At 35.8% G+C, this 22,654-nt stretch overlaps 2 protein-coding genes across 3 annotated transcripts in view; one reads left to right on the forward strand and one right to left on the reverse strand.

The window, feature by feature from the left end:
• RUNDC3B (RUN domain containing 3B) overlaps nucleotides 1–9,492 on the forward strand; it is a 56,097-nt gene extending 46,605 nt beyond the window's left edge. For both annotated transcript variants that reach the window (XM_069859595.1, XM_069859596.1), the window contains 3 exons: nucleotides 4,000–4,146; nucleotides 4,540–4,655; nucleotides 7,076–9,492. In XM_069859595.1, the coding sequence (XP_069715696.1) occupies nucleotides 4,000–4,146; nucleotides 4,540–4,655; nucleotides 7,076–7,221 (409 nt within the window). In that variant the 3' untranslated portion in view covers nucleotides 7,222–9,492. The remainder of the gene's footprint in view (nucleotides 1–3,999; nucleotides 4,147–4,539; nucleotides 4,656–7,075) is intronic.
• A 1,782-nt stretch (nucleotides 9,493–11,274) lies between these two features.
• On the reverse strand, nucleotides 11,275–21,915 carry SLC25A40 (solute carrier family 25 member 40). Its single transcript, XM_069860294.1, is given in 9 exon segments — nucleotides 11,275–11,592; nucleotides 13,148–13,228; nucleotides 15,233–15,314; nucleotides 15,609–15,730; nucleotides 17,185–17,309; nucleotides 18,738–18,805; nucleotides 19,543–19,566; nucleotides 19,568–19,593; nucleotides 21,822–21,915. Coding segments are annotated over 9 exon segments (738 nt in total). The 3' UTR covers nucleotides 11,275–11,476.
• Between the last annotated feature and the right edge of the window lie 739 nt (nucleotides 21,916–22,654).

Raw genomic sequence — 22,654 nt, forward strand, 5'->3', positions numbered from 1 at the left:
ACTCTGCACAAAACTTTCTGTGTTTTCTAGCATCGCTGTTTTAGTCCAGGATACCCTGTTCAGCCATATTCACACACTGCCTTTCTTTCATTCAAAAGATAACCATACAATCTCTTAAGATCCACTGAATTTTCCATGTACCAACTACCTTCCTGAGATTATTACATTTAGAAGCTATTGTTCTTATCTTAGTTTTGGCTTTCAAGTTTTACATTTCCAGTCTGAAGAAAAGCAGTTAACAGCTTGTTGTATAGGCTGAAGCCTGTACAAGCTTGTTTTCACAAACGCTTGATTGTGATTCTTTTTTAAAAAAAACCCAACACCTTTTTTTCTGTAGTAACTCTTTTTGTCTCTCTTTTCCTCTTCCCTTTTTGGAATGTCCTTGCTTTTACTCCTGTACTAAATGGCTTAACGTATTGCCTACACACCTCATCTTGCATCATCCTTAAAGCATCACAGCTACAAAACCAATAGAACAATATTTTATTGATTTTTATTTGAAAACAGAACTGCATACTTGTGATTGTCAGTGTAATTCTTATGACATATTAGGGACTTTGTTCCATGTAAGTCATGCTTTTAAGTTATGAGGTAATATCCTTCATAAAACCTTGGCTCTTTTGGTCTACAGGAGTTCAGGTCATTTTGGTTTTCAGTTGGTGTTTCTTACCAGCAGTTTTTTCTTGGTAACAGAAGCAATAAAATAAAAGCTCTTTGTATGTAGGTTATTCCAGTTTTACAACAGACCAGTATTTTATATAGAAACTTATGTATTATGTTACATTGCATTACATTATTTTTATGTAAACTTCTGGTAGTTTTGAAATATTTTCCAGTCATGGCCCGAAGACTACAGTAGTTCCTTTTTTATGTTTGTGTAAATAACAGAAAATGCTATTATACCTTTTATTCTTGAACAATTTGTGAAAATTGTAAATTTCACTAATATCCCTATTTCCCATCCATTCTTCATATCTACGTTTGCTCTATGAAGACTTCATTCTGATTTTTCCACTGAAAGTTTTTATATGCCAAACTTATTTTACTCTACTAGTAGATAAATAAGTTTTGATAGCGATATTCTTCTTTTGATTAAACACTTCGACAGTAAACATATAGGAAAGCTTGTAATTTTTGTTGCACTCCTAATCATTAAGAAAAGTCCTGCTTCAAACCCTGCAGTGTCACAGCACTAGTTACAATGTTTGTATTCTCAGGAACAAGAGTACTGCTTCAATCTGCCTTGGACAAAATTAATTGTTTTCCTTTGAGAGCTCTTACTTCCTAGAAAAGAGCTCCTCTTGTCTGACCAGGAGTATGACAACACTCAGTCTTGTGCAGCATTTTTTTACATTTGGTGTTTTGAGATTTATATGATTCTTTCATTAATACTTGATCATGTTTCCTTCTTTTTTTATCTCCTTTCTATAGTAAACTCTTTTGTTTCCATTTCTTTTCCTCTTCCTGTTTTTTGAATATTTTTAGCAGAACCACTTTCACCTCATGGTGGTTGAATGTTTGACAATGATGTGTAGATGTGGCACGTAAGGACATGGTTTAGTGCTGGACTTGGCAGTGTTAGATATACAGTTGGACTCGATGATCTTAGGAGTCTTTTCCAACCTAAATGCAGTTTAATACTTTATCTCTTAAAATAAGTCTGGTTAAATTGCATAAATTGACACTGCCTTTGCTTATCTTGAGAGAATTGCTATTTGTAAGGAATGCCTTTTGTAGGTCTTTGCTGCAGTGGAATCTCATGATGCTTTAAAAATAACTTCAAGAGAGCAAACAGCACAAGGCTAAAAAAGTAGGTGGTAGCTATCAGTAACTGCTGTGAATATTTTGGCTAGCCTTCTGTTCTCTATACTACTATTTTATATATACTGAATACTGTGTTTGGACTGATTTTACATACTCAAAGTTATTCTTACATATTTTTAAAGATTCAAAATAAAAGCATAAAAGAATTAAGAGGAAAATAGTTGCTTCTGCATCCTGCTTGATGCTTGGTTTTCTTCTTGAGCATGGTGGAGTAGTTTAATTAATGTTCTGCTAGAACCGTCTTTAAATGTTGTTATGCTAAAATCCCTGGAGGAGTTTGGTTAGGCTTTGTTTCAGAACTTTTGTCCACACAGAAAAAGTGAAATTTCAGTTTTTAGTAAAAAGCACCATAAAGTAAATCAGCATAAAGCTTTCTGGAAGATGCGTCAATAGTTATCAACGTAAAATGCCCAATTCCTGTACTAGCAACTTATCTACAGAGGTGTGGTTTTGTTGTCTTTGCTCGGCATGTTTATTTAATAATAACACTGCTGCTGAGTTGTGTGGTGGTAACATACAGGAGTTGTCTGAATGGGAATTCATACATAAATGTTATATGTTGAATTTGCATTTAATTACTGTGTGCGTAGTTACTAATATAAACTGTCTTATTATGAAACTTCTGTGAAAGCGTACATGAAGTCCTTCTGAATAAGGAGGTGATGTAATTTCACTGGCTAACCTCATAACAGCTTACTAGGTCACTATTTCTGTTTCCTTGAATCAACAAGCCTTCTTAATGCTCGATGTACCTTATAGGATTAGGGGAGTTATATGGGGAAATGAATACCATACAGCATATTTGAAATTATTGAGAGCTTTGGCTTATCAAAACGGTTATTCTTATAGGCCCTTAGAGAGGAGGGTAAGGGATGAGATCCCAGGGTAGAAAAGTTGATTGTTTGCTTGCGTAAATGCTGGGGGAACTCATCTTGAGAAAAGTTTCTTGAAAGTAGTTTTGTTCGCTGTGGTGCTTCACCACCTTCTCTTGCAAAATTGCTCTGCATCTGTCTCCTCTCTCAAACTCAGCAACTAAAAACTCCTTAGTCAACTTGCTTTTGTCTTACCTTGTTTTGTGGCAAATTTTGGGGGGTTTGGGTGGTGTTATGTGCCCTTAATGAGGTTTTTTATTTCTGAACAGTTCCAATACCATCATAATCAAAACTGCATTATAAAAGTAGACCTGTTGACAGTGTTATTTGTGAATTCACATAAATGTATGTGTGCTATGACTAGTTACTTAATTTGCTATGCAGTTTGGCATTTCAACATGGCATTTGGCTTTGAACACCCATGTGCATCCAGTATGGAGACACGTAACATTAGCCTTTCCTTCAGGCCATAGACAGTCAAATTTCTTGTGAAGCAGCATTTTATTGTTGCTTAGTATTTAATGGACTGGAGTATTTGGGGGTTAACAGGCAATACTACTTCTGTCTAGAGTTATTCTACAGGGCAGGTTGTGGGTTGCATTGTACTATTGGAAAAAGCCTGATGTTGTCTTAGATCCTGAAGAACCATGTACTTTTCTTAATTCTGTATGACTTTTGGCAGATAATTTCCAGTGTTGGCATATTAGCTTCCTTGTATACAGAATTGTAGAAAACTGATCTGTTTCATTGGGACTATGAGGCAAAACTAATTCAGTTAAGACATTTTCTGTAATTTAAAAACATAAATTACTGGAAACTATAAGGTGGAAGAAAACAGAATAACTATATGTTATATTTACCCAGAAGCATATAATGGAATTAACACAACTGGGTTTTAGTTAATTCTGCAAAACTATTGAAGGGAGGGGCATTCAAACTTAAAAAAAAAAAATGGAGGAGAAAAAAAGACATCACATACCCATAGCTGCTTTGCAAAATAGTTGGACTGTTAATCACCATCATGCTGGCATAAAGAATCTTTAGAACACCATTGCCTTTTTATTGCTTTTGCAGAAAGATTCTAATTTCAACTTTTTTTTTGTCCTAAATACTGTCTCAGTAGATTTCTAAGTTGCTTCCCTTAGGAGAAATGAGAAGTTTAATATCCTCTATGAAAATTGCAATCTATTGGTCACTCGAAGTAGAACATCAGCTTGGTCAGGGCTACGTGTCCTATTTTTCTTTCTGTACCTTAAGGAATAGTATTTAATAGACTGAGATTTACTGCTTTTTATATTCACAGGACTGTGTTAAAGAATAATGACTTGAGATCAAGACAAGAATTAACTACTCACCTCACCAATCAGTGGCCTTCCCCAGGAGCTCTGGATGTCAATGCTGTTGCCTTGGACACTCTACTCTATAGAAAGCACAATCAACAATGGGATGAGTAAGTTGAATAATCGATTCACCTTCAGTGGAACAAGTAAACTCAAAATTATACATTTCCCTTAGCACACTCGTAAATGTATCCTATTGGAATTACCCATTTCAATGTACAAGAATCAGCTGGCAGAATAAATTGGTTTCTCTTGCCTGCCATAAAACTTTTCTTCCTTTGGATTTTTTTTTTTAAGAAAAGGAAATAATTGCTTTAGGAAAAAACAGTGGTTTGGAAACAAACAAAAAGATAGTGTTCAAGAGAAGAAAGATTAACTGCTATGGGTTTTTTTAGAGAACTTTTTAAGGAGAATCAAAGATTTCTAGTTTAAATATTCATAAATTTGTTAATACGTGTTAAATATTTTAGATGTGTTAGTATTAAATATTGCTTGCTTTGCAGGAAAAGTTTTCAAAGTCTGGACCAGCTTTCAGCAGAAGTTAGTCTTTCTCAGTCCTCTCTGGATCCAGGTCACTCACAGGATGGGAAGCAGGATGGAATGAACTTGTTAAATGAAGGTACAGAAACAGTCTAGTGGCTTAATTTTATTTTGTTCTTCATAGCTCTGATCATCAGTCCTTGTCAAACAAATTTTCATTGTGAACAAAATATGTATTGAACAGCATATTTTTCCTTATTATGCAAATTGTTTTGGTTTCCCAAAGGGCTATACTTCAAATAACTTTGGATTTATGAAGAATTCCCCGCCCCCCACCAATATTTATAAGACTTCACGCTGTATTTAAAGCTGATTTTCAAATATGTTGCATATCTTCCTTCTCTATCACTGAACCAGAGACAACTCAGCTACAAGGAGGATCTTCTGTCATCTTTCTGTCCCAACTAACTCAAGTCTTTTGAGTTCTTGAGTTTCCACTTTTTGTTTCCTAAAAGAAAGATTAGAGGCACTGGATTTGCAACTACCACCATCATGCTTCTATCTTGCATTCAACATGTATCTGTGACGATGCAGCCTGACACTGTTTTTGTGAAAACAAAGATGAACATGATATGAAGCCATGCTAGTATGTAAATGTAATACATGCACACACGCTCCTTTGAAATCTGTACACTTAGCAAAGTTGAGCTGCTCCATCTTGTGGGCAATTGTGAAAAACAGAAAAATACTGGAAGAGTTCTGAAATAGCATTTTGGGTACAGAACATAAATTGCTATAAATACTCCTTATCTGATCAAGTGTTAGCTCTAAATAGACTTGACAATACAGAGCCTTACTAGATCATAATTGTAAAATTTCTTGAGCTTAAATTCCAAGAATGTAGAGTTCAGAACTTCTTTTAAAACTGTAAACAGTCTAAAAATATAAATTACTTCAAGTTAGCTTAGAGAAAGTGAAAGAGAATCACCATGGCTGTTATGAAGAGTTCTTGTGCAGATCTACTTTCAGCTGGGTGTTTTGCAATATTATTTTTTTGACGTTATGTTTTGTTTTATCCTCTGTAAATTCAGGTGTGGGAAAAACACTGATAATAGTAGTTTAGGTTTTGATTTCAAGACTGTCTTTAAAGGTAGCCTAATATCTCACTTCTAAATTACTGAGGTTCATGAGTACCAAAGCTTTAATATAATTTCATAAAACACAGCATGTGAACCTGCGGTTCAAATACCTCTGATCTAACTCAGAGTATGGCAGGTTTAATTAAAAGATTAGAAGTACTAACTTCCACACTACTATTAAGCCCAAGTTTTTAGCTTCACTCTTGTTGAAATCAAGAGCTATGCCCAAACAGTGTTTTAGTGCTCTTTGTGTATATTCTATCCTCAAATGGAATGTAGTCTTTAAAGGGTATTTTTATAGGATTAAATGTTTTCCTAAAAATGCAGACTTTACAAGAGCTAATCTAGTTCATTCTTTAGGGCAAGATATTTGGTCACTTGAAAAAAAGCTCATTAGAGGAGAGACCTAAAAATCTACTGGAAATTGCTAATAAGAACCATAAATTATGCAAGAGAACTACCTTTAATTTATGTTTTTTTCCCCAATGAATTGCTGGACAGGGCACGGTTTGGGTTGTTCAGTTTTTTCCTGCATCCTAATCATGAGAATAAAATTCTTCTGCCAGGAAAGGAGACAATTTTAAGCAATGCTGCTTTATAGATGTGATTTTTAAAAAAATCTGTTACATTGGCTTCTCAATAAAATCTTGTGCCAGTGACATTTCTAAGTTGATTTTCATCTCTAGTTAAAGGTAATTTTTTCTGTTCTGCAGGTGAGCCACGAGGATGAAATAGGGTGATGTTGGTAGATCAAATTCTTTATAATGTAATTTATTAGCAGAGTTGGCAGAAAATGACTTTAACAGATATTTTGAGAAGGGAACTCATAAAATAAATTTTAAAATTGTCCAATGGAGTCTTATACCTACAGGGATGTTTCATGTTAACTGTCAAGTGTATTTGGATGACAGGGCAGATACTTGCACTGTAGGATTTTTCTAGTGGTCAGAGCCTAAGATACTTCAAATTACCAAGGTTTAAAAAGCCAAAATGTCTTTAGTTTTAAAGAAATGTATCCTGATTCCAGTTCATTCTGCCTTTTTTTCTGAGGGATACAAAATTAGATCTCTGGTACTGATGTATTAGTAACATCACTTCCATTAATATATAATGTACTCAACTAAAACCAGTGCTTGAATTTAGTAATTTCTGATAACTGTGTAGCCAGTGGAGTTTCTAAATCTTCCTCCATAGGAGACTGACTACAGCCCAGCCTGTAGTGCACAAGTAGAAATCGCTTTACCACCTGTACAGGGAAGGTATGGAGTATATTGCGTGTCTTCCTGATTGCTGAAGCAGTAAGACTTAATTCATAGTACTGCAAAGGAAATGTTATTTTCTATTCTTTTTTTTTTTTTCTTTTCATCAGATCATTTTGTGCTGTAACAATGATTAGCTTAATTCTCGTTTTTCGTAACAGGCAAGGAAGACACTCCATCGTTGCTTGGTCTTTGTGGCTCCCTTACTTCAGTAGCAAGCTACAAATCTCTCACAAGTCTGAAATCGAGTGAATATCTTGCAAGTCCCACAACAGAGATGACAAGTCCAGGCTTAACACCATCTTGAAATAAAAAGAAGGAAGATCTTTGTGTTGTATGCATTTGGTTTATATTCCATGAAATGACCTGCAATGAAGACTGCTAGTTTTAAGTTAAAAATAAGCTGCTTTATTTTTTCTTTTCATGGTTACCTATGTAATTCACAAATTCTGTCAATTTTCATTCAAACTTTTTTCCCCCAGAGGATTTCTCAGATTTTCTATTTTAGTCTTGGCTTACTTAAAGCAATTCATCAGGTATAGGGCATATAATCTGACGCTTATGACTGATTTTTAAAATAAAACAGTTGGAAATCAGCCCCCTACTTAACTGCCATGACCTTTGTTTCTCTTTGCAATAGCCTGGCCCTACTCAAGCCACGGTGCTTCTCTGCAGTGCTTTAAATATCTATCAGCTCTTGCAGAACAGGGAATTCCTAATGCCAGTCTTTGTAGGCAAATAAATATTTTATCTAAGAATCCAGCTTTTCATCTGTATATGTTGCGTAGGACCTCAAATAGCCTATTTAACCTATCAACAGCTCTTCTCAAATTGGCTGAATGTTCTATTTTGTGTTCCTGTTAGTATCATGGCACTTAGATGTCTGAATCGCACTGAAGAATCACACTGTAACACTCTTACTAGTTCTTGAAGTTGCATGTGAATAGCAAGCCTAAGCTATCATCTAAATCAAGCGTACTTAGCAATTTGTAACTGTCAGGAAACTTTTGAGGGACCTGGCTTACAGATAATCAGACATTACACAAGAAATGTCTTGTTTTATTTGCCTTGCTGGAAAGATGGGGACCAGGGATGGTGGAGTTAGCATCTTGGGAAATTTGGATTGTGTGTTTATTGGGAAGATCACAAGAAGAGTGAAAAGGGGAAACAAAGACAATGCAATGACAGTATTCTCATGGTAAAGATTTTTCTTATTCCTGTAGTAGTGCAATAGGTATTTTTCTTGATTAGGTAGTGCAGCAGAACTTAATTAAGTCCATTTCCTCAAATTATTTGCCATTGATTTAAATTGCTGATAGAAAAAAAAAGTTTTTTAAATGAAACCAACTTTCCAGATTTCCCTACATTTTCAGAGTTTGCAAATTGATTTTTGAATTGCAAACTATATTCTTAATTGTTTGTAAGATACAATGAATCCTTTATCTATGAATTTTGCTAATCAAGGTAATGCTTATCAGTATGATTAGTAACTTTTTAAACGAAACTTAAATGCATGTAAGTATGTTGTATTTATACGTGCTAGGGAAAATGCTTTTTTGTGCCAAAGAAGTTTCATAAATTGTTTACATGAGTAGCTGCAATACAAGACAGATTTTTAATTATTGCTTTCTCTTAGATGTTTACAGTATGTCACTACACTCTGTAAGGTTTTAGTTGATTTGTCTCTTGTAATGGTACCTTGGCACTACTACTATAATCTGGTCATCTTAGTATGGGCTTGAAAGAAAAAAGGAATCATTCTTTCTTTACTAAAAACTACAGGAAGTCTTTAAGGCTTTAAGTATAAGGCTACGCTTCTCTGGAACTCAATGCGCTGCTGGATTTAGCTGGTGGAGGTTCACACACATCTCCTCAACTCTGTAGTCCACAGTGCTGGAAGTTACTGCGTGCACGGCAGAGTAAACAACTATTGATGCCATTTTAATGCAGGCTTTTAAAATAGCTTAGCAAAATCCACAACCAGACCTTGTCTTTCAAGCCCTCATCTGCCCACCCAGTTAATTTCTCTGTAATAAACTCTGACCATTAAATCCTTTCACACACTGTCAGAATGCCCATTACTTCAATGTAGCTTTTTGTTATCATATTAAGCACCTGTTCTCTCATGGCAGTTGAGTCACGTTATTAAATACTGATTTGTAAGATGGAGATGCATTTTTACTGCAAATACCGTGAGGGAATCCAGATTCCACAAGTTAATGTTCCACATCAAGGTACAGTAATTTAATTGGTCTTGTTTGCTGTTAAACACTTCTCCCACTACATACGTGTTTTGGAGGGGGCTATAATCATGATCTTGTCATGTTCACTGATGGCTCTTTTCTTGGAGCTACTGGCATAAAATTCATGTGTCGTTTAATGGAAGTCTTTTATGTAGTCTGACACTATTGAGTTTCTGGTGTCATTTTGTGCATGGGAAATCAGTTCTGTGTGTCTTTCTCTGTTCTAAACATTAATAATTTAAAAAAAAAATGAAAAAATGCCAAAACTGTATGTTTTGTTGCCTTGACGTTCCATAAACATTGCATGTAAAATAAACATTTTGTATCATCGCTAATTTCTAGTTTTTGTCTTCTGTTTTAATCATACAGGATAAAATAAGTCCGTTTGGTGAATTACAGTATTACCAAGCTTATAGCTTATAGCAAATTCTTTTCTTGCAAAACAGGGAGAATTTGGTTTTGTTGCTATATTTAATTCAATCTTGTCCAAAATCTGCTGTTACTCCTTTCTTTCTCTTAGGCCTTATTTTGAGTTTCTAGTGCAGAATTACTTTGAAAAATCACAACGGGGGAACAGTCAAGTATCTCCCATGGCAGCACCTCTTGCTGCACCATATGCTGTAACTTAGCGCCGAACATCTTCATAACTACAGCATTTTTCAGTGTGATGAATGTTCATGATGGCCAAACACATAGAATCATAGAATTATAGAATAACCAGGTTGGAAGAGACCCACCGGATCATCGAGTCCAACCATTCCTATCAAACACTAAACCATGCCCCTTAGCACCTCGTCCACCCGTGCCTTAAACACCTTCAGGGAAGGTGACTCAACCACCTCCCTGGGCAGCCTGTTCCAGTGCCCAATGACCCTTTCTGTGAAGAATTTTTTCCTAATGTCCAGCCTAAACCTCCCCTGGCGGAGCTTGAGGCCATTCCCTCTTGTCCTGTCCCCTGTCACTTGGGAGAAGAGGCCAGCACCCTCCTCTCCACAACCTCCTTTCAGGTAGTTGTAGAGAGCAATAAGGTACCTTCTTCATAGTAGGATAGGACTGAAGTCCTTTCTGTGGGTTAAGCACACTTGAAAGTTGGTGTCTTAATGACCTGAATACTAAATTGCTTTTGCACCAACACACTCCCTCATTAAAAGAAGCAAAGAATAAAATTCAACCACTTTATTGAACATGCATGAAAGAAGGGTGTAGGGAGTATAGTTAAAAGATAATTTTTAAAAAGTAGTTGTACAAAGAAAGCTCTGATTCCATAAGTCAGGTGCCTATGGGCAAGGGAAATGCTGCAACATGTGTGCAGCACACCATAGCAGACTGAGTCTATAGAAGTAAACTAAATGTGCTCTTCCCTTCAGATACATGCTTGGCTGAGTCAAACTGGCACGGAACCACCAGCCAGCAAACTTGGCCCTCTAAACCAGGTGATCCCATACAAACAGCGTACGAGGAATGCTCCCTGGCAGAAAGGCTGGTCCTTCCTTGGAACTTTCTGACAGTGACAGCACCTTCCAAAAACATGTAAGGGAGCGTCCTCCACAACACCTGTTCAGGCAGTCGTCTTCAGTGCCTGGGTGTGCTTTAATTTCTTAGAGTAAATTTCTTAAACTAAAAAAGGTGCTGCAGCACCTCTCAATGTATTCTCCATGCTCTCTGGGTTTCTACTGAGCATGATGTACTTTTTCCAGGTTTGTTTAAAATGAAAAATGCTTTAAGTCAAACTAAGAAAAAGCCAAAGACTATTTTAGAATACACATTTAAACAAAATATAGAACTGCAAATAATAAACATGCACAGAATTAAAAATGTCAAGCAAGAATAAATGTTTATTGGATTCATTCTGCATCAATGTCCTTATGGAGGAATGATCACATCAAACAACTGGAAGCCCACAACATTTTCTAATAATCATTTTAAATACCCCCCCAAAAATGTTCAAACTGAAAATTAACACAGTGGCAGTGGTTATTCTTCATTGCTTTATCTAGCCTCATTATTTTGCTCTTTTAACCACCACTGAAGAACAGTCAGCACCTGTTTCCTCCCACCCCTTCTCCTCTCTCTTTTTTTCTCTCTAGCCTCAAAAGAAGTCAGAATCCTAGTGATATTTTAATGGTTACATGATTTTCTTAGTCTTAAGAAAAGTGTAAATTTATCATTTATGGAACAGTTAAAAAGGAAGCTGTATTTCATTACTAAATATAATAGCAGAAATTCACTGGGAAATCTAGAAAATGCCTTTACAGCTTCAAATTTGGGACAAGATATTTCACCATATATTTTGACTTCACACCATCTGATGAAGGAAAATTAAGGACGTTGGTTTATTTTTTCATTTACATGAGAAAAGAAGGACTTCCCATATTCATATGTGCTGATCATTATGGCACATGCAGGAGCAACTCTACACAGCCATGGAATAATACCTGCCCGGAAAAGAAAGGAAAGTATTCACTATCATTTGTCTTCAGAGTGAAGCACTCTAGTACCATTTAGTGGTCATAACATAACAATGCCATAGTCTGGCGATACTCGGGCTAGTAAATTACTGATAGAACTACCTAAATGTACTTATTCAACAAAGGCAAAGTTTCACCCCCAGGTAAACATTTGCTTTTGTTTAATGAATGATAGCAGTTCTGCACAAAATGATATGAACCAGTAATTAGAATTCTTCAAAGATGAGTAATCAGCTTGGACATTCACACCGTGAATATCCATTTGCACTGTCATGTGAGGCTGGAAACTCTTGTTCTCTCAGTTCCTGTCATGTGGTGGAAACTCTTATTCTCTCAGTTCCTGTCATGTGGTGACAATCCAAGATCATCTTTGTGTGTACTCAGGTACACGGAGTGGGAAATGTCTTGCACCACCAGAGTTTCCATTTAATTCCCACTCAGCCACAATAAAGGAAAGGAAAAGAAGGTAGATAGTGAGTGCACTTGTGGAGGGAACTGAAACATGGTGGGATGACTCGCACAACTGGAGTGCTGCGATGGATGGCTACAAACTCTTCAAAAGTGATAGGAAAGGAAGGAGAGGTGGTGGGGTAGTTCTGTATGTTATGGAGTGTTTAGACTGTCTAAAGGTTAATGATGGTGATGACAGGGTTAAGTGTTTATGGGTAAGGAGGATTAGAGGAAGGCCGTATCTTCCAGTCCTCTGAAAAATCTGCATCAAAGTCCAAATTAAAATGACTGCATCATAGGATAGATGGAATCTATGCTGGCCTTTCTATTCCACAAGCCAGTAATGGTATTTTATTATGTGACTTCTACTTCAAAATTTCTATTTCATACTCAGACTTCTTGGGTTCTCAATAATGTATCTTCTTGAAAGACTAAGAAGGGACACAGGAAAATACCACTAAAGTTTAAGCTCTGCTTCTGAGATAGAAAGAACCAAAAAGTTCAGTATAGAAGCTAGTATGAGATGAAGAACAAAAACCAGGGTGGCTATTCCTAAATATAGGTGCTACAAGATTGCTGACAGTTTGGAAATTTTTAGCACTGGACTGAAAACTGGATGTAACCTTCTCAGTCTAGAAACACCTCCACACTGTAACTTCCAAACCTACAATCCATTTAATTTCCTTTGTAACATTTTCTGAAAAACCCAAGCATTACAGTTTAAGAAATAAACAAACTATTTAAATTTTAAAAAAAAAATGTTTCCTGAATTGAACCTTTCCCCACCATTTTTAATTGCCAGCACAGAAATATCTGTTGAGTCCAATCCTTCTGTTTTTTTAAAATAAACAATGTCCATCTTGGGAAGTAACTTGTGAAGAGATTAGCAAAATTCTCTCCGGGTGCACACATCTGTTGCTTTATATAGGTAAATGATTCCATAACTGAGAGTGTTAATAGAGGCCAAAATATTATATAATTTATGTGTGATAGCACCTATAATCACATCCTACTGATCAAAAACTTTCTTTCTAATCTTAGGGGTTTTTTATAAAGATATCAAAACATTTACCAGTAAATAATCCAGAAATCCCATTTTTGGCAACAATTTTCCTCATGACCACCCAGGTTGATGGACACTCCCTCTGTGGAACTCAATACAGTACATGTACAGGTGAATTAAGCAATATACACAAGGCCACAGAAAAATATTTTAGAAGTCAGAGGCAGCCACTTCAGATGCAATTATTAGGTTTAATTAACTTTAAGTTCATTTTATCAATACTATTTACACAGGATTATAAAATCATAGAGTTTTTAAATTAATATAAATAACATGGAAAACCCTGTAGTAACAATGCAAATAAGATACATGAACAGAGACAATATTCCTTACTGAAGTAACTGATATATTTGAAAAAATTCAACTGGCTTCCAAAGAGCCAGGCTCTCTCCACATCACTTTATATATGCAGCTAAGAGATCACCGCAATTCATATTTTTAAATAAGAATTTTCCATTATGGTAAACTGAATCTAAAGATAAGTTTTGATAACCGATACTGTAAGAATTACTATAATAATTAAGCTAGGAGACTACACCTTACGGCTAAGTTTACAAAATCAACTCCCTGCCAAATAAATAAGTTAGTTTAGGAAACTATAGGTGTATGAGATGTGGAATGCAGTAACCTGTGGACTAAATCACACACCATAAGCAACCTAAGTGCAGCAGCATCAAGAAGCAATCTGCATTGCAAACATACGCAGCTGTTTTAAACAGAGGATTTTTTTGTGCTGTTTCACTCTGCGCATGCTGTTTTCATCGATCAGTAATATGAAAGCAGATAAAAATTTTTTTCTAGATGAAAGTTGAAACAGTTTCACAGACTACATTCAGCAGGAACATCCCACAGCATCTAGAAGCTGCAAAATATTTTTAAAGCCACAGAGAGACAATATGTATATATATAGTCAGCATGAAAATCCACCAGCAAATGGATTTGGAAAGAATTAAACTAGTGTAAATTATAGATAACCATAATGAAATTTTAAATATATATTAATCTAGTCAAAATCAGCCTAACAAATATATGGCAGCTACCTGTGATTTCATCTAGTGTTAGCAATGAATTCTCACCTTCATCAGTACAAGGGAAGCGTTGAAACACAGTAACAACCAATATTTAAAGCTTTTTTGATCTTTGTCTATTCTGCAATGAAACACATATGTTTTTTTTCAAGAATTATACCAGAAGAAAGTCATTTACCTGAGAGAATGAAGCCTCATGCAAAAAAAACAAGTACTAAGCTTTCATAGTATCTTTCTCAGCTAGGGCCTTCAAATTAGTTTCTAGGCAGAAATTGTTTGGGTACTTAGCCTTTCTACTTGTCTGTAATCTTAAAGCCATAACCTAACTTTTATTTAATCCCTAAGTGGTCCAGGTCCCAAACAATGGAAGAAAAAAAAGGTCTTGTATACAACTTGAATCTTATAAAACACACTGGTGCTCTACTGAACACAGAATAAAAAAGAAACTTTCTTCTTTCATCCTTCAAAGCTGTTAGGACATTCAGTAATATGCCTCAAAAATAATTTCTTTCAAATCACACAAGAAGGTAAAAACCCCACAACCTGAGCACACTGCTTTCTCTCTCTAGCCTAATATTTACCAAAAGAATACCATCATGAAGAAGCAAATGGTAGCGAATGTGCTAACATTTTATTTTATTTTTATCAACTCAAAAGTCTTTTTCAATAGATCACTGTTCACCTGAATATTTTGTAAGAAATTAATTTTTTGTCCATTTAAATATAATTTACTTAAATGTATACAAATCTGAAATTGGTCTGCCTAAATGCAATAGCTCTAGATTGTTTTGTTTATATTTTATACCATCTTATTAACCTAAATGGTACTGACTCACACCTTTTCCCTCCTCGTTGTCATTATTGAAATCCTGTATTTATCCTAGGACATAAAAATTGTCCTGTGACATGTTACAACTTGTAGAAGAAAAAAGGCTTTAGCGATAAAATTTTTAGATAAACTTTAGAAGAGGAGACAAATATTTACAATTCCTAACACAGTCTACGATTCACTAAATTTTACTTTTCCAAACATTGTAGGATTATTTTCTCCTCACCAGCAACTTACCTTTTAAGGTCTCACTCTCCCAAAGTCGAGTCTGCATACATGTTTTCACCACTTCAAATGGCAGAGTTATGACAGCAGCGATCTATCAGGAAAAGAAATCCTTTTTAATGTTAGACAAACAAATAAAATTTAATTAAAAATTTTAAATTAAAGTGCACACAATTTAAAACTACATATTATGTTCCAAGCACCTAATATTACAGTGTCTTGTGTTTCAAAACACTGTAATTTATCCAGATATACATAATTAGCTTGAATGCTGTACCATGTGTGTTTAAAGTAGATGAACCCCACAACATACACCATTTCTGAAAGAATAGTATAAAATCATACCTCTTCTAAATACTCTATTTGGGATAATAATAAAGAGTAGTACTAGAAACAAAAATATATAGCAAAAGCAATAAGAAGCAAAAGCAATAAGAAATGTTGGTTCATGCACACCAGCTTCCTTGCACATCATCCTCTTGAAATAGTCATAATTATACCAGTACATCACTATGGATATAAAAAAGTAAACTTATATTATAACACATTTGTATGTCAAATACAGAAATTGCTTTATCAAGTACAGATATAAGAATTCTAGTGCCACAACAGAGGCAAAAAGAAACAAGAGGTGAAAGCAAAATAAAAGTGTTCTCTAAGATGATCCTTGGACAGCTGGTCAAATAAATACTGCAAAAGGTGGTTGCATGTCCCGAAAGATACCTGTGCTGCATTCAGCACCGATTTCTGCAGGCTGTGCCAGCAGAGAAGTATCAAAGTATTTTCTCACCGTGGAGACTGCCAACACACACACCTGGCCTCCAACCATTTGCAAAACTAAAGGTAGGGAGTATCTCAGAAGGTATTCTCAGGGTCTGAGGAAAACCTACTACTGAAATGTACAAAACCCTAATTTAATATAAACTGATGAATCCAAAATTTGCTTAAGCACCTGCAGGACTCCCTTCCCTGTATATCTTTTACATCTACATTTTCTGCCAACGCTACTTAAAGAGTGACTCAAGTGTTAGCATTAACCCAGTTCTTGCGCTTATAAACATTCACAGCTTCAGTTTTATTCAGTCTAGCTGGCCTCCCAAGGAACATGCTCGAAGCTTATCATTCACACTTGGGCTAGTGTGACTCAGCCAAGTGCTCACTGGCTGTGACCTGAATGGCACAGCAGTGTGGAGATGAACTTAAAATCAGCAAGGATGTTTTGGACCAATGGAGGAACAGCAGGCATGGACCCAAGAATCTGAAAAAGGCTGAGAAGAATGCACACACATCAACTTAGTGCGCTCTTCCTCGCAGTCCTCTTATCTTCCCACTCTGTAAAAGCGGCAGAGGGAAGGAAGATCACTAGCCTCTGCCATAATGCTACAGACAAAAAACACTAAGACAACAAGAGTTTCTACTTGAAATCAGGGCCTTTCACCTCTTCTGTTAACAAGTTCTTTAGCTGTCTCCTCATGATATAGCAGAGCTGTGAGAAAAAGGGAGAATGTGATCACCTGTATCCCAGTTATCTTAATGAACAGACCTAGCACTAGCTATGCTATATCAGACTTACTTCTAGACTTTCAACTCGATAGCTGAATGAGCAAAGCTAGCTTCATGGGTTTTGGAGCAGTCATGAAAACTAATTCCTCTTGCCAACAAAAATTCCTGAAGACACTATTGTGTCACTCTCTCTTTGTCCATATTTTCAAAATTAAGCATTAGAACACTTGCATACAGCATGTTTCTTTCTAAGGAAATAGCTACTATCATAGGGAAAACGTCCTACTGAAAGTCAGTAAAACAAAAGAACAACAGTTATTGCATAAGCTAAAGATGAGAAGAAACAGTCTAAGAATAGAGGAAAAGGGAATGTAAAACAGAACTTTTGTTGGTATCCACAAACAAAATCAGGGCAAATACCAGCATACAGGTATTTTCTCTTTAAACAGTTGGCAACATACATCTGCTTAAGGAACCTGCAAGGACTGGAATGCGTTCACATTCCTTTCCTAGCCTAGATTTCAGAGCTTCACTCAATTGGTCACAGCAGGTAAAATAGATTACTGCGGTAGGAAGTGCCCTTATTCTAAAATATGAGAGGGAATCTAGATTAGTAAAAGGAAAGCAGAAGCATAAAATCAAACATCTTGCAAGGATATTTTGCTTAAATAACAAAAAAAAAAAAGAGTTAAATCTCCAGCTTTATGTTATGGATGAAGACAAAGCATTAATCCCATGGCTGTGGCTCCCTGCCTCTAGTTCAGACTTTCAAGTCCATAGATTTCCCAGTTTTCTATTTTTTTTTCATTTCACTAGGAAAAACTGTAAGTGAAATGATGGTGGATTATCTCAGTCAATATTTCACAACAGCTTTAAAGTATTTTGATAAAGGAATAGAACTGAAAGGTCTGAATATGAAGCAACCAAACAAAACGTAATGGAAATAGCTAGTAACCTTAATTTTTTATTCATTGAACAATTGGTGAGTATTTTCTCTATTTTAATCAACACTTACATTCGCACTGCATTGTCACAAAGACAATGTGTGATGAATAAATACAAGCTTTTTCCATTCCAGCACAGCTAAAATGCAGAACTTTCAGTTCAGTTAGGTCCTAAGGGTTTATATGTTGAAACTGCCACATGGTATAGGATAAATAACAAAGCCTGAGCTCCACCACACTTTATATTGTTGTGCCTATATACTGAGCACTGTGTGCAAATCAAAAGTGTACTAGTGCTTTCCCACTGGGCAACACTTCATGTCTTACAAGACACAACTTTAAAATGCATATTAGGTTTGACCACTTGCTTTATTGTTTATGGAGGAGAACGTAATTGCAGAGGTCTTAATTACTATCTGTACCAGGCTAATATGAATAAAAAGACGAAAGATGTTGGTGCTGTTTAGCCTAAAGAGTGGACCAGAAGATCTGATAACACTGTTTAAATACATACATTGCTCTTGTTGAGAGAAAATGAACGATCTACTTTCCATGACAAAGTTGGATAGCGTAAAACCCAATGAAGTTCTTTGAAGAATATGCTAGCTGGATATTTTTAAAAAAAAAATAAGTAAAGGCAATCACATGTAACACTACAGCATCTATGGAAACTGCCATGTCGCTTATTGTAAGTCATGAGTAACAACCTAGGACAGCAATTATCTCTCAAAGACTAGCATTCTCCAACAACCATGTTTGATCCTATGATTCGATAATGCTGTCTAGGGGTTACAGTAAGGACACCACCTCTAAAAGGCAGAATGAAAGGTCTGATATTCCTGCTTAGCTACAGAGGCTGTATCAAAGAGATTACAAGGAGAAATCTGAAGATCTACCAAAAATTATACTCTCTAGATGTTTCTGATCAAACTGATTACATCATCTGTAACTTCAGAATTTACCTAATCTTTAAAATCACTTAGAAATAAGCATACTAATTTGTCTAAATAATGAAGTAACTTCTTTGATGATAAAAATCAACATTACCAAAACCAGAACATTCCACTTACAATGCTGGGGGAAGTCCACTCCACAGTGATTTAATTCCTTCTCTTTGAATACTTTTCACAAATGCATCCTAAAAATACAGCCAGGCAAAGGGCAATAATTAGTTACAAACTTTTGCACTCAGTAATATATTTTAGCTGGCAGAACAAAATTAATGTATTAAAAAGTATGTTTCTAAAATGGTTTATAATTGTAAGATTTTGTAATTGTTTATGCTACCTATCAATTTAATCACACAAATAGTTGCACTGAGCTGAAGACAGAGTGGGATTGAAATTAATTTGCTTTCACCTTTGAAATACCAAAGTATTACGTTTTTATCATTAACTGACAGCTCCATGAATAAGTTATTTTCAGAACTAATGCAGCACAGCAGCAACTTGTGGAAACTTTCCCAAAATGATCCACTACAATATTATTTTAATACTGTAATCAGGTACAGAAAATCAGTACCTGCAATCACCAACTACTGACAATATAGCTCAATTGGGGGAAAATAAAAGGGGGGCAGCTGCCCCCTTGTTTGTCTTAAGGAAAGAACATAATTTTTCTTATAAAAAGTATAAATTATCATTAATCACCACACAAATTACACAGTATAACCACAGGAATACCACTCTACTGATAAAAGACTCTACTAGACCTTAAAACCAAATAAACTTATAGCATTCTGAACACATAAGCCCCTTGTTTAAAATGTTTTTCACTGTGTCTATTCACTGGCACATTCATTCTTTAGCAATTAAAATATTGCTGTGTTGCCCCTGCGTCCTCTATTACACTACACATTTATTTATCTTTGGGGACTGGATTGCTTTGCGCTTGAAGACGAAGTTTTGATAACATCAAGAGGAGTTACTAAAATGAAACAAAGATCTCATTTAGAAACACTCTGCATGCCCTTAAAATGAACAAGTGTACAGATGCCTTACCTTAAGCTTCTACAACTTTTTTTTCCTGGAGGCAAAAGACAGACCTGTTTTACAATGTAATCAGAGACGAAAAAGAACTACAAATCCCGTATGGTCTGCAGGTGACCGTATGTATCTCTTCTAATATACTAACGGTTGTACCAACAACAAATACTAGAGATACACAAAGCTCATCTAAAAACCATTGCATCGTCTTGTTTGAAAGGGATAAGACTTGTGCTATTATGCTCTGCTGCTAACCTTTACAAGTGCCATACCACAAGGCAAACAAGATCAGATTTTGGCCTCCAGCATGTAAAACTTTACAGCATTTATTGTGTGTTCATTCTTTTTCAAGAAAATTACCATACAATCAATATTGAAAAGAGAAACATTAAACTCATGGTATATTTTCCTTCTTCACTGTGTGCAGAAAAACTAAAACTTTAGAGTCGTTGAAAAGTAAATGGTTTAATAAAGATTTCATTGCTTTCACTTCAGCACTTCGAATTATTACAGGCCCAGACATGCTGAACCCCACCTCTCACTGATGAGATTGACTGAGGGCTTGATTCAGTTGCCTACGTACAAGCAGCTAGTGCCATGTAAGTCTCTAAGGTATCCAAAATACCTACACAGTTGACAGATAGCACGTAGGACCTCCAACCTTACTTACCAAGCAGCAGTTGGAAACTAAGTCTAATACTCCAGCTTGTGTGTCACTGATCACATTCCTATAGAAGTTCAGACTAGATATCAGAAAGAAATTTTTCACAGAAAGGGTCATTGGGCATGGGAACAGGTGCCCAGGGAGGTGGTTAAGTCACCATCCCTGGAGGTGTTTAAAAGATGGGTAGGCGAGGTGCTCGGGGACATGGTTTAGTGGCAGATAGCAATGGTTGGACTCAACGAGCCAAGAGGTCTTTTCCAACCTGGTTATTCTATGATTCTATGCACAGGCAACTGACTCACACCTTAGCAGTCTACTGATACCGCTCAGGTGACTAACAGTAGGTTGAATACTTGGCTCACATTTCGATGTCTAAACATAGGGACCTAAATGTTACTCTTGTAGCTCAATTCAGTTATCTAACATTTGGCTTCTAGTAGCATTTTGGCCACTCACATATATTCTATCTCATCTCCCAGCGGCCACTTCAGAAGGGAGACAGTATCCTACACCTCTCAAGGTCTCAAATACCAACATCTTACACTGTACTAGAATCTTATGTACACACAGCTGGAATCCATCTTGGGAATTCCACAGGTCTGATGCAGCTTTGCTTGCTACTTTAACATCACAGGATACATGGTATAAAGACAGACTAAAAAAGACTATGAATACGACAGACTCCTGGTAAGATCCTATTTTCTAAAAATTTGGAAATTTTGTGCAGGAAAAATCATGCATAGAAAATTGCACATTTTCCTGCAGCATAATAAGCATTAAAAGTCAGAACCAAAGGCTAGCTTAGGCCAAAGAGTATCTGAAATAAGAAGTATAAGCTAATAAGCTTGGAGAGCTCCAAGGGATGAGAAGTATTAAATCTAACCAACCAATGCCTCTTTGAGTATGCATGAGGAAGGAGGTCCTGGGCAAGACGATTGAGTATGAAGCAGAAGATGATTTTCAGAGACTATACAGAACTTTAAAAGCCTAACAAAAAGCTCTCTATGACCCCCAAGAAAAGGCTTTGACAGCATAAGACATCACAGCAGAATAAATTAAAGTTACTACTGAAGTGGCAACACAAACAGAACATCTCACAAGGGTCACCCTTCCAGTATTTGTGTCTTCTACTGTAAAGTACATTTTATTTAAAATTTATCTTTAAGAAGCAGGAAGTACAGAAATTAATTATTATTAATTTTGTTTCCTGCAGAAAGAAAGCAATGCATTACTACACCAAGAGGAAAAAAAAATCAAGAAATGAAAAGCTAATAAAAATTAATCTTATTTTCAGGAATGGTTAAAGATTAACAGGTATAGGAACAATTTCTATTAATCACATTTATTAAAATAGAAAAAAATATGAGGAAACTATTCTGAAACAACCTCATTGAACTTATTAGTGGAAATTAATAAACCATATATATGCATCATGCTGAATCTAACTGAAATAGCAACAACTTTGCAGAGATTCTCTCTGTGGCAAGCCTGGTAGTTTGCCTTACCCAACAATGACATAATTATAGCTCCACAACAAGAGGATACTGCTTGCTGAAAAATGGTTGCTTTATTCAAGTAGCCATCACTCATTTCAGCCATGGCTTTTTTCCTGGAGAAGGAAAACCTGTTAAGGAACAGAAAAACATATTGTAATACATTTAAAATCTGCAGAAAAATCAAAGGAAAAAATATTTTAAATTTTCATTAACACATTATGTATAAGCAGCAATAATGTAAATATTCCTTTTCTACTTGTATACAAGCACCTCTGTAATTTTCTGAAGTTAAAGTATTTGTGCCATGTTTTATAAATAATGTTGTCTAAATGACAACTTTCCAATTCCTTCTTACATGAATTAAAATATTTATATTTTTTCTAAACCACTTTCAATATTTAGTACATATCACCTCTTGCTGCAATAGCCAGGATAGCAGAACCAAAAATAAAACCAAAATCAATTCAGAACATAAAATCCTCAAATAAAGGTATATTTCAAAATGCACATTGTGCATAAGTGCAGTTGTAATTTTGTTAGTTTACATTGATCTAAGCTTTTTATTTGCTCTATAGGAACGTTTAAGGCACGGGTGGACGAGGTGCTAAGGGGCATGGTTTAGTGTTTGATAGGAATGGTTGGACTCGATGATCCGGTGGGTCTCTTCCAACCTGGTTATTCTATGATTCTATGATACTGGATGATCTTTAAGGTCCCTTCCAACCCAAACCACTCTGCTTCACCGCTCTGATGGTAACAGCTACTAACCTTCCTTCCAGAGGAGCAACTACAACCCGTTTACAAGCAGCAACCTCGCAAAGCAGAGCCCTCCCCACAGAACT

This window comes from Phaenicophaeus curvirostris, chromosome 6 (genome assembly GCF_032191515.1).
Source record: "Phaenicophaeus curvirostris isolate KB17595 chromosome 6, BPBGC_Pcur_1.0, whole genome shotgun sequence".
In the NCBI taxonomy this organism is placed as follows: Eukaryota; Metazoa; Chordata; class Aves; order Cuculiformes; family Cuculidae; genus Phaenicophaeus; species Phaenicophaeus curvirostris.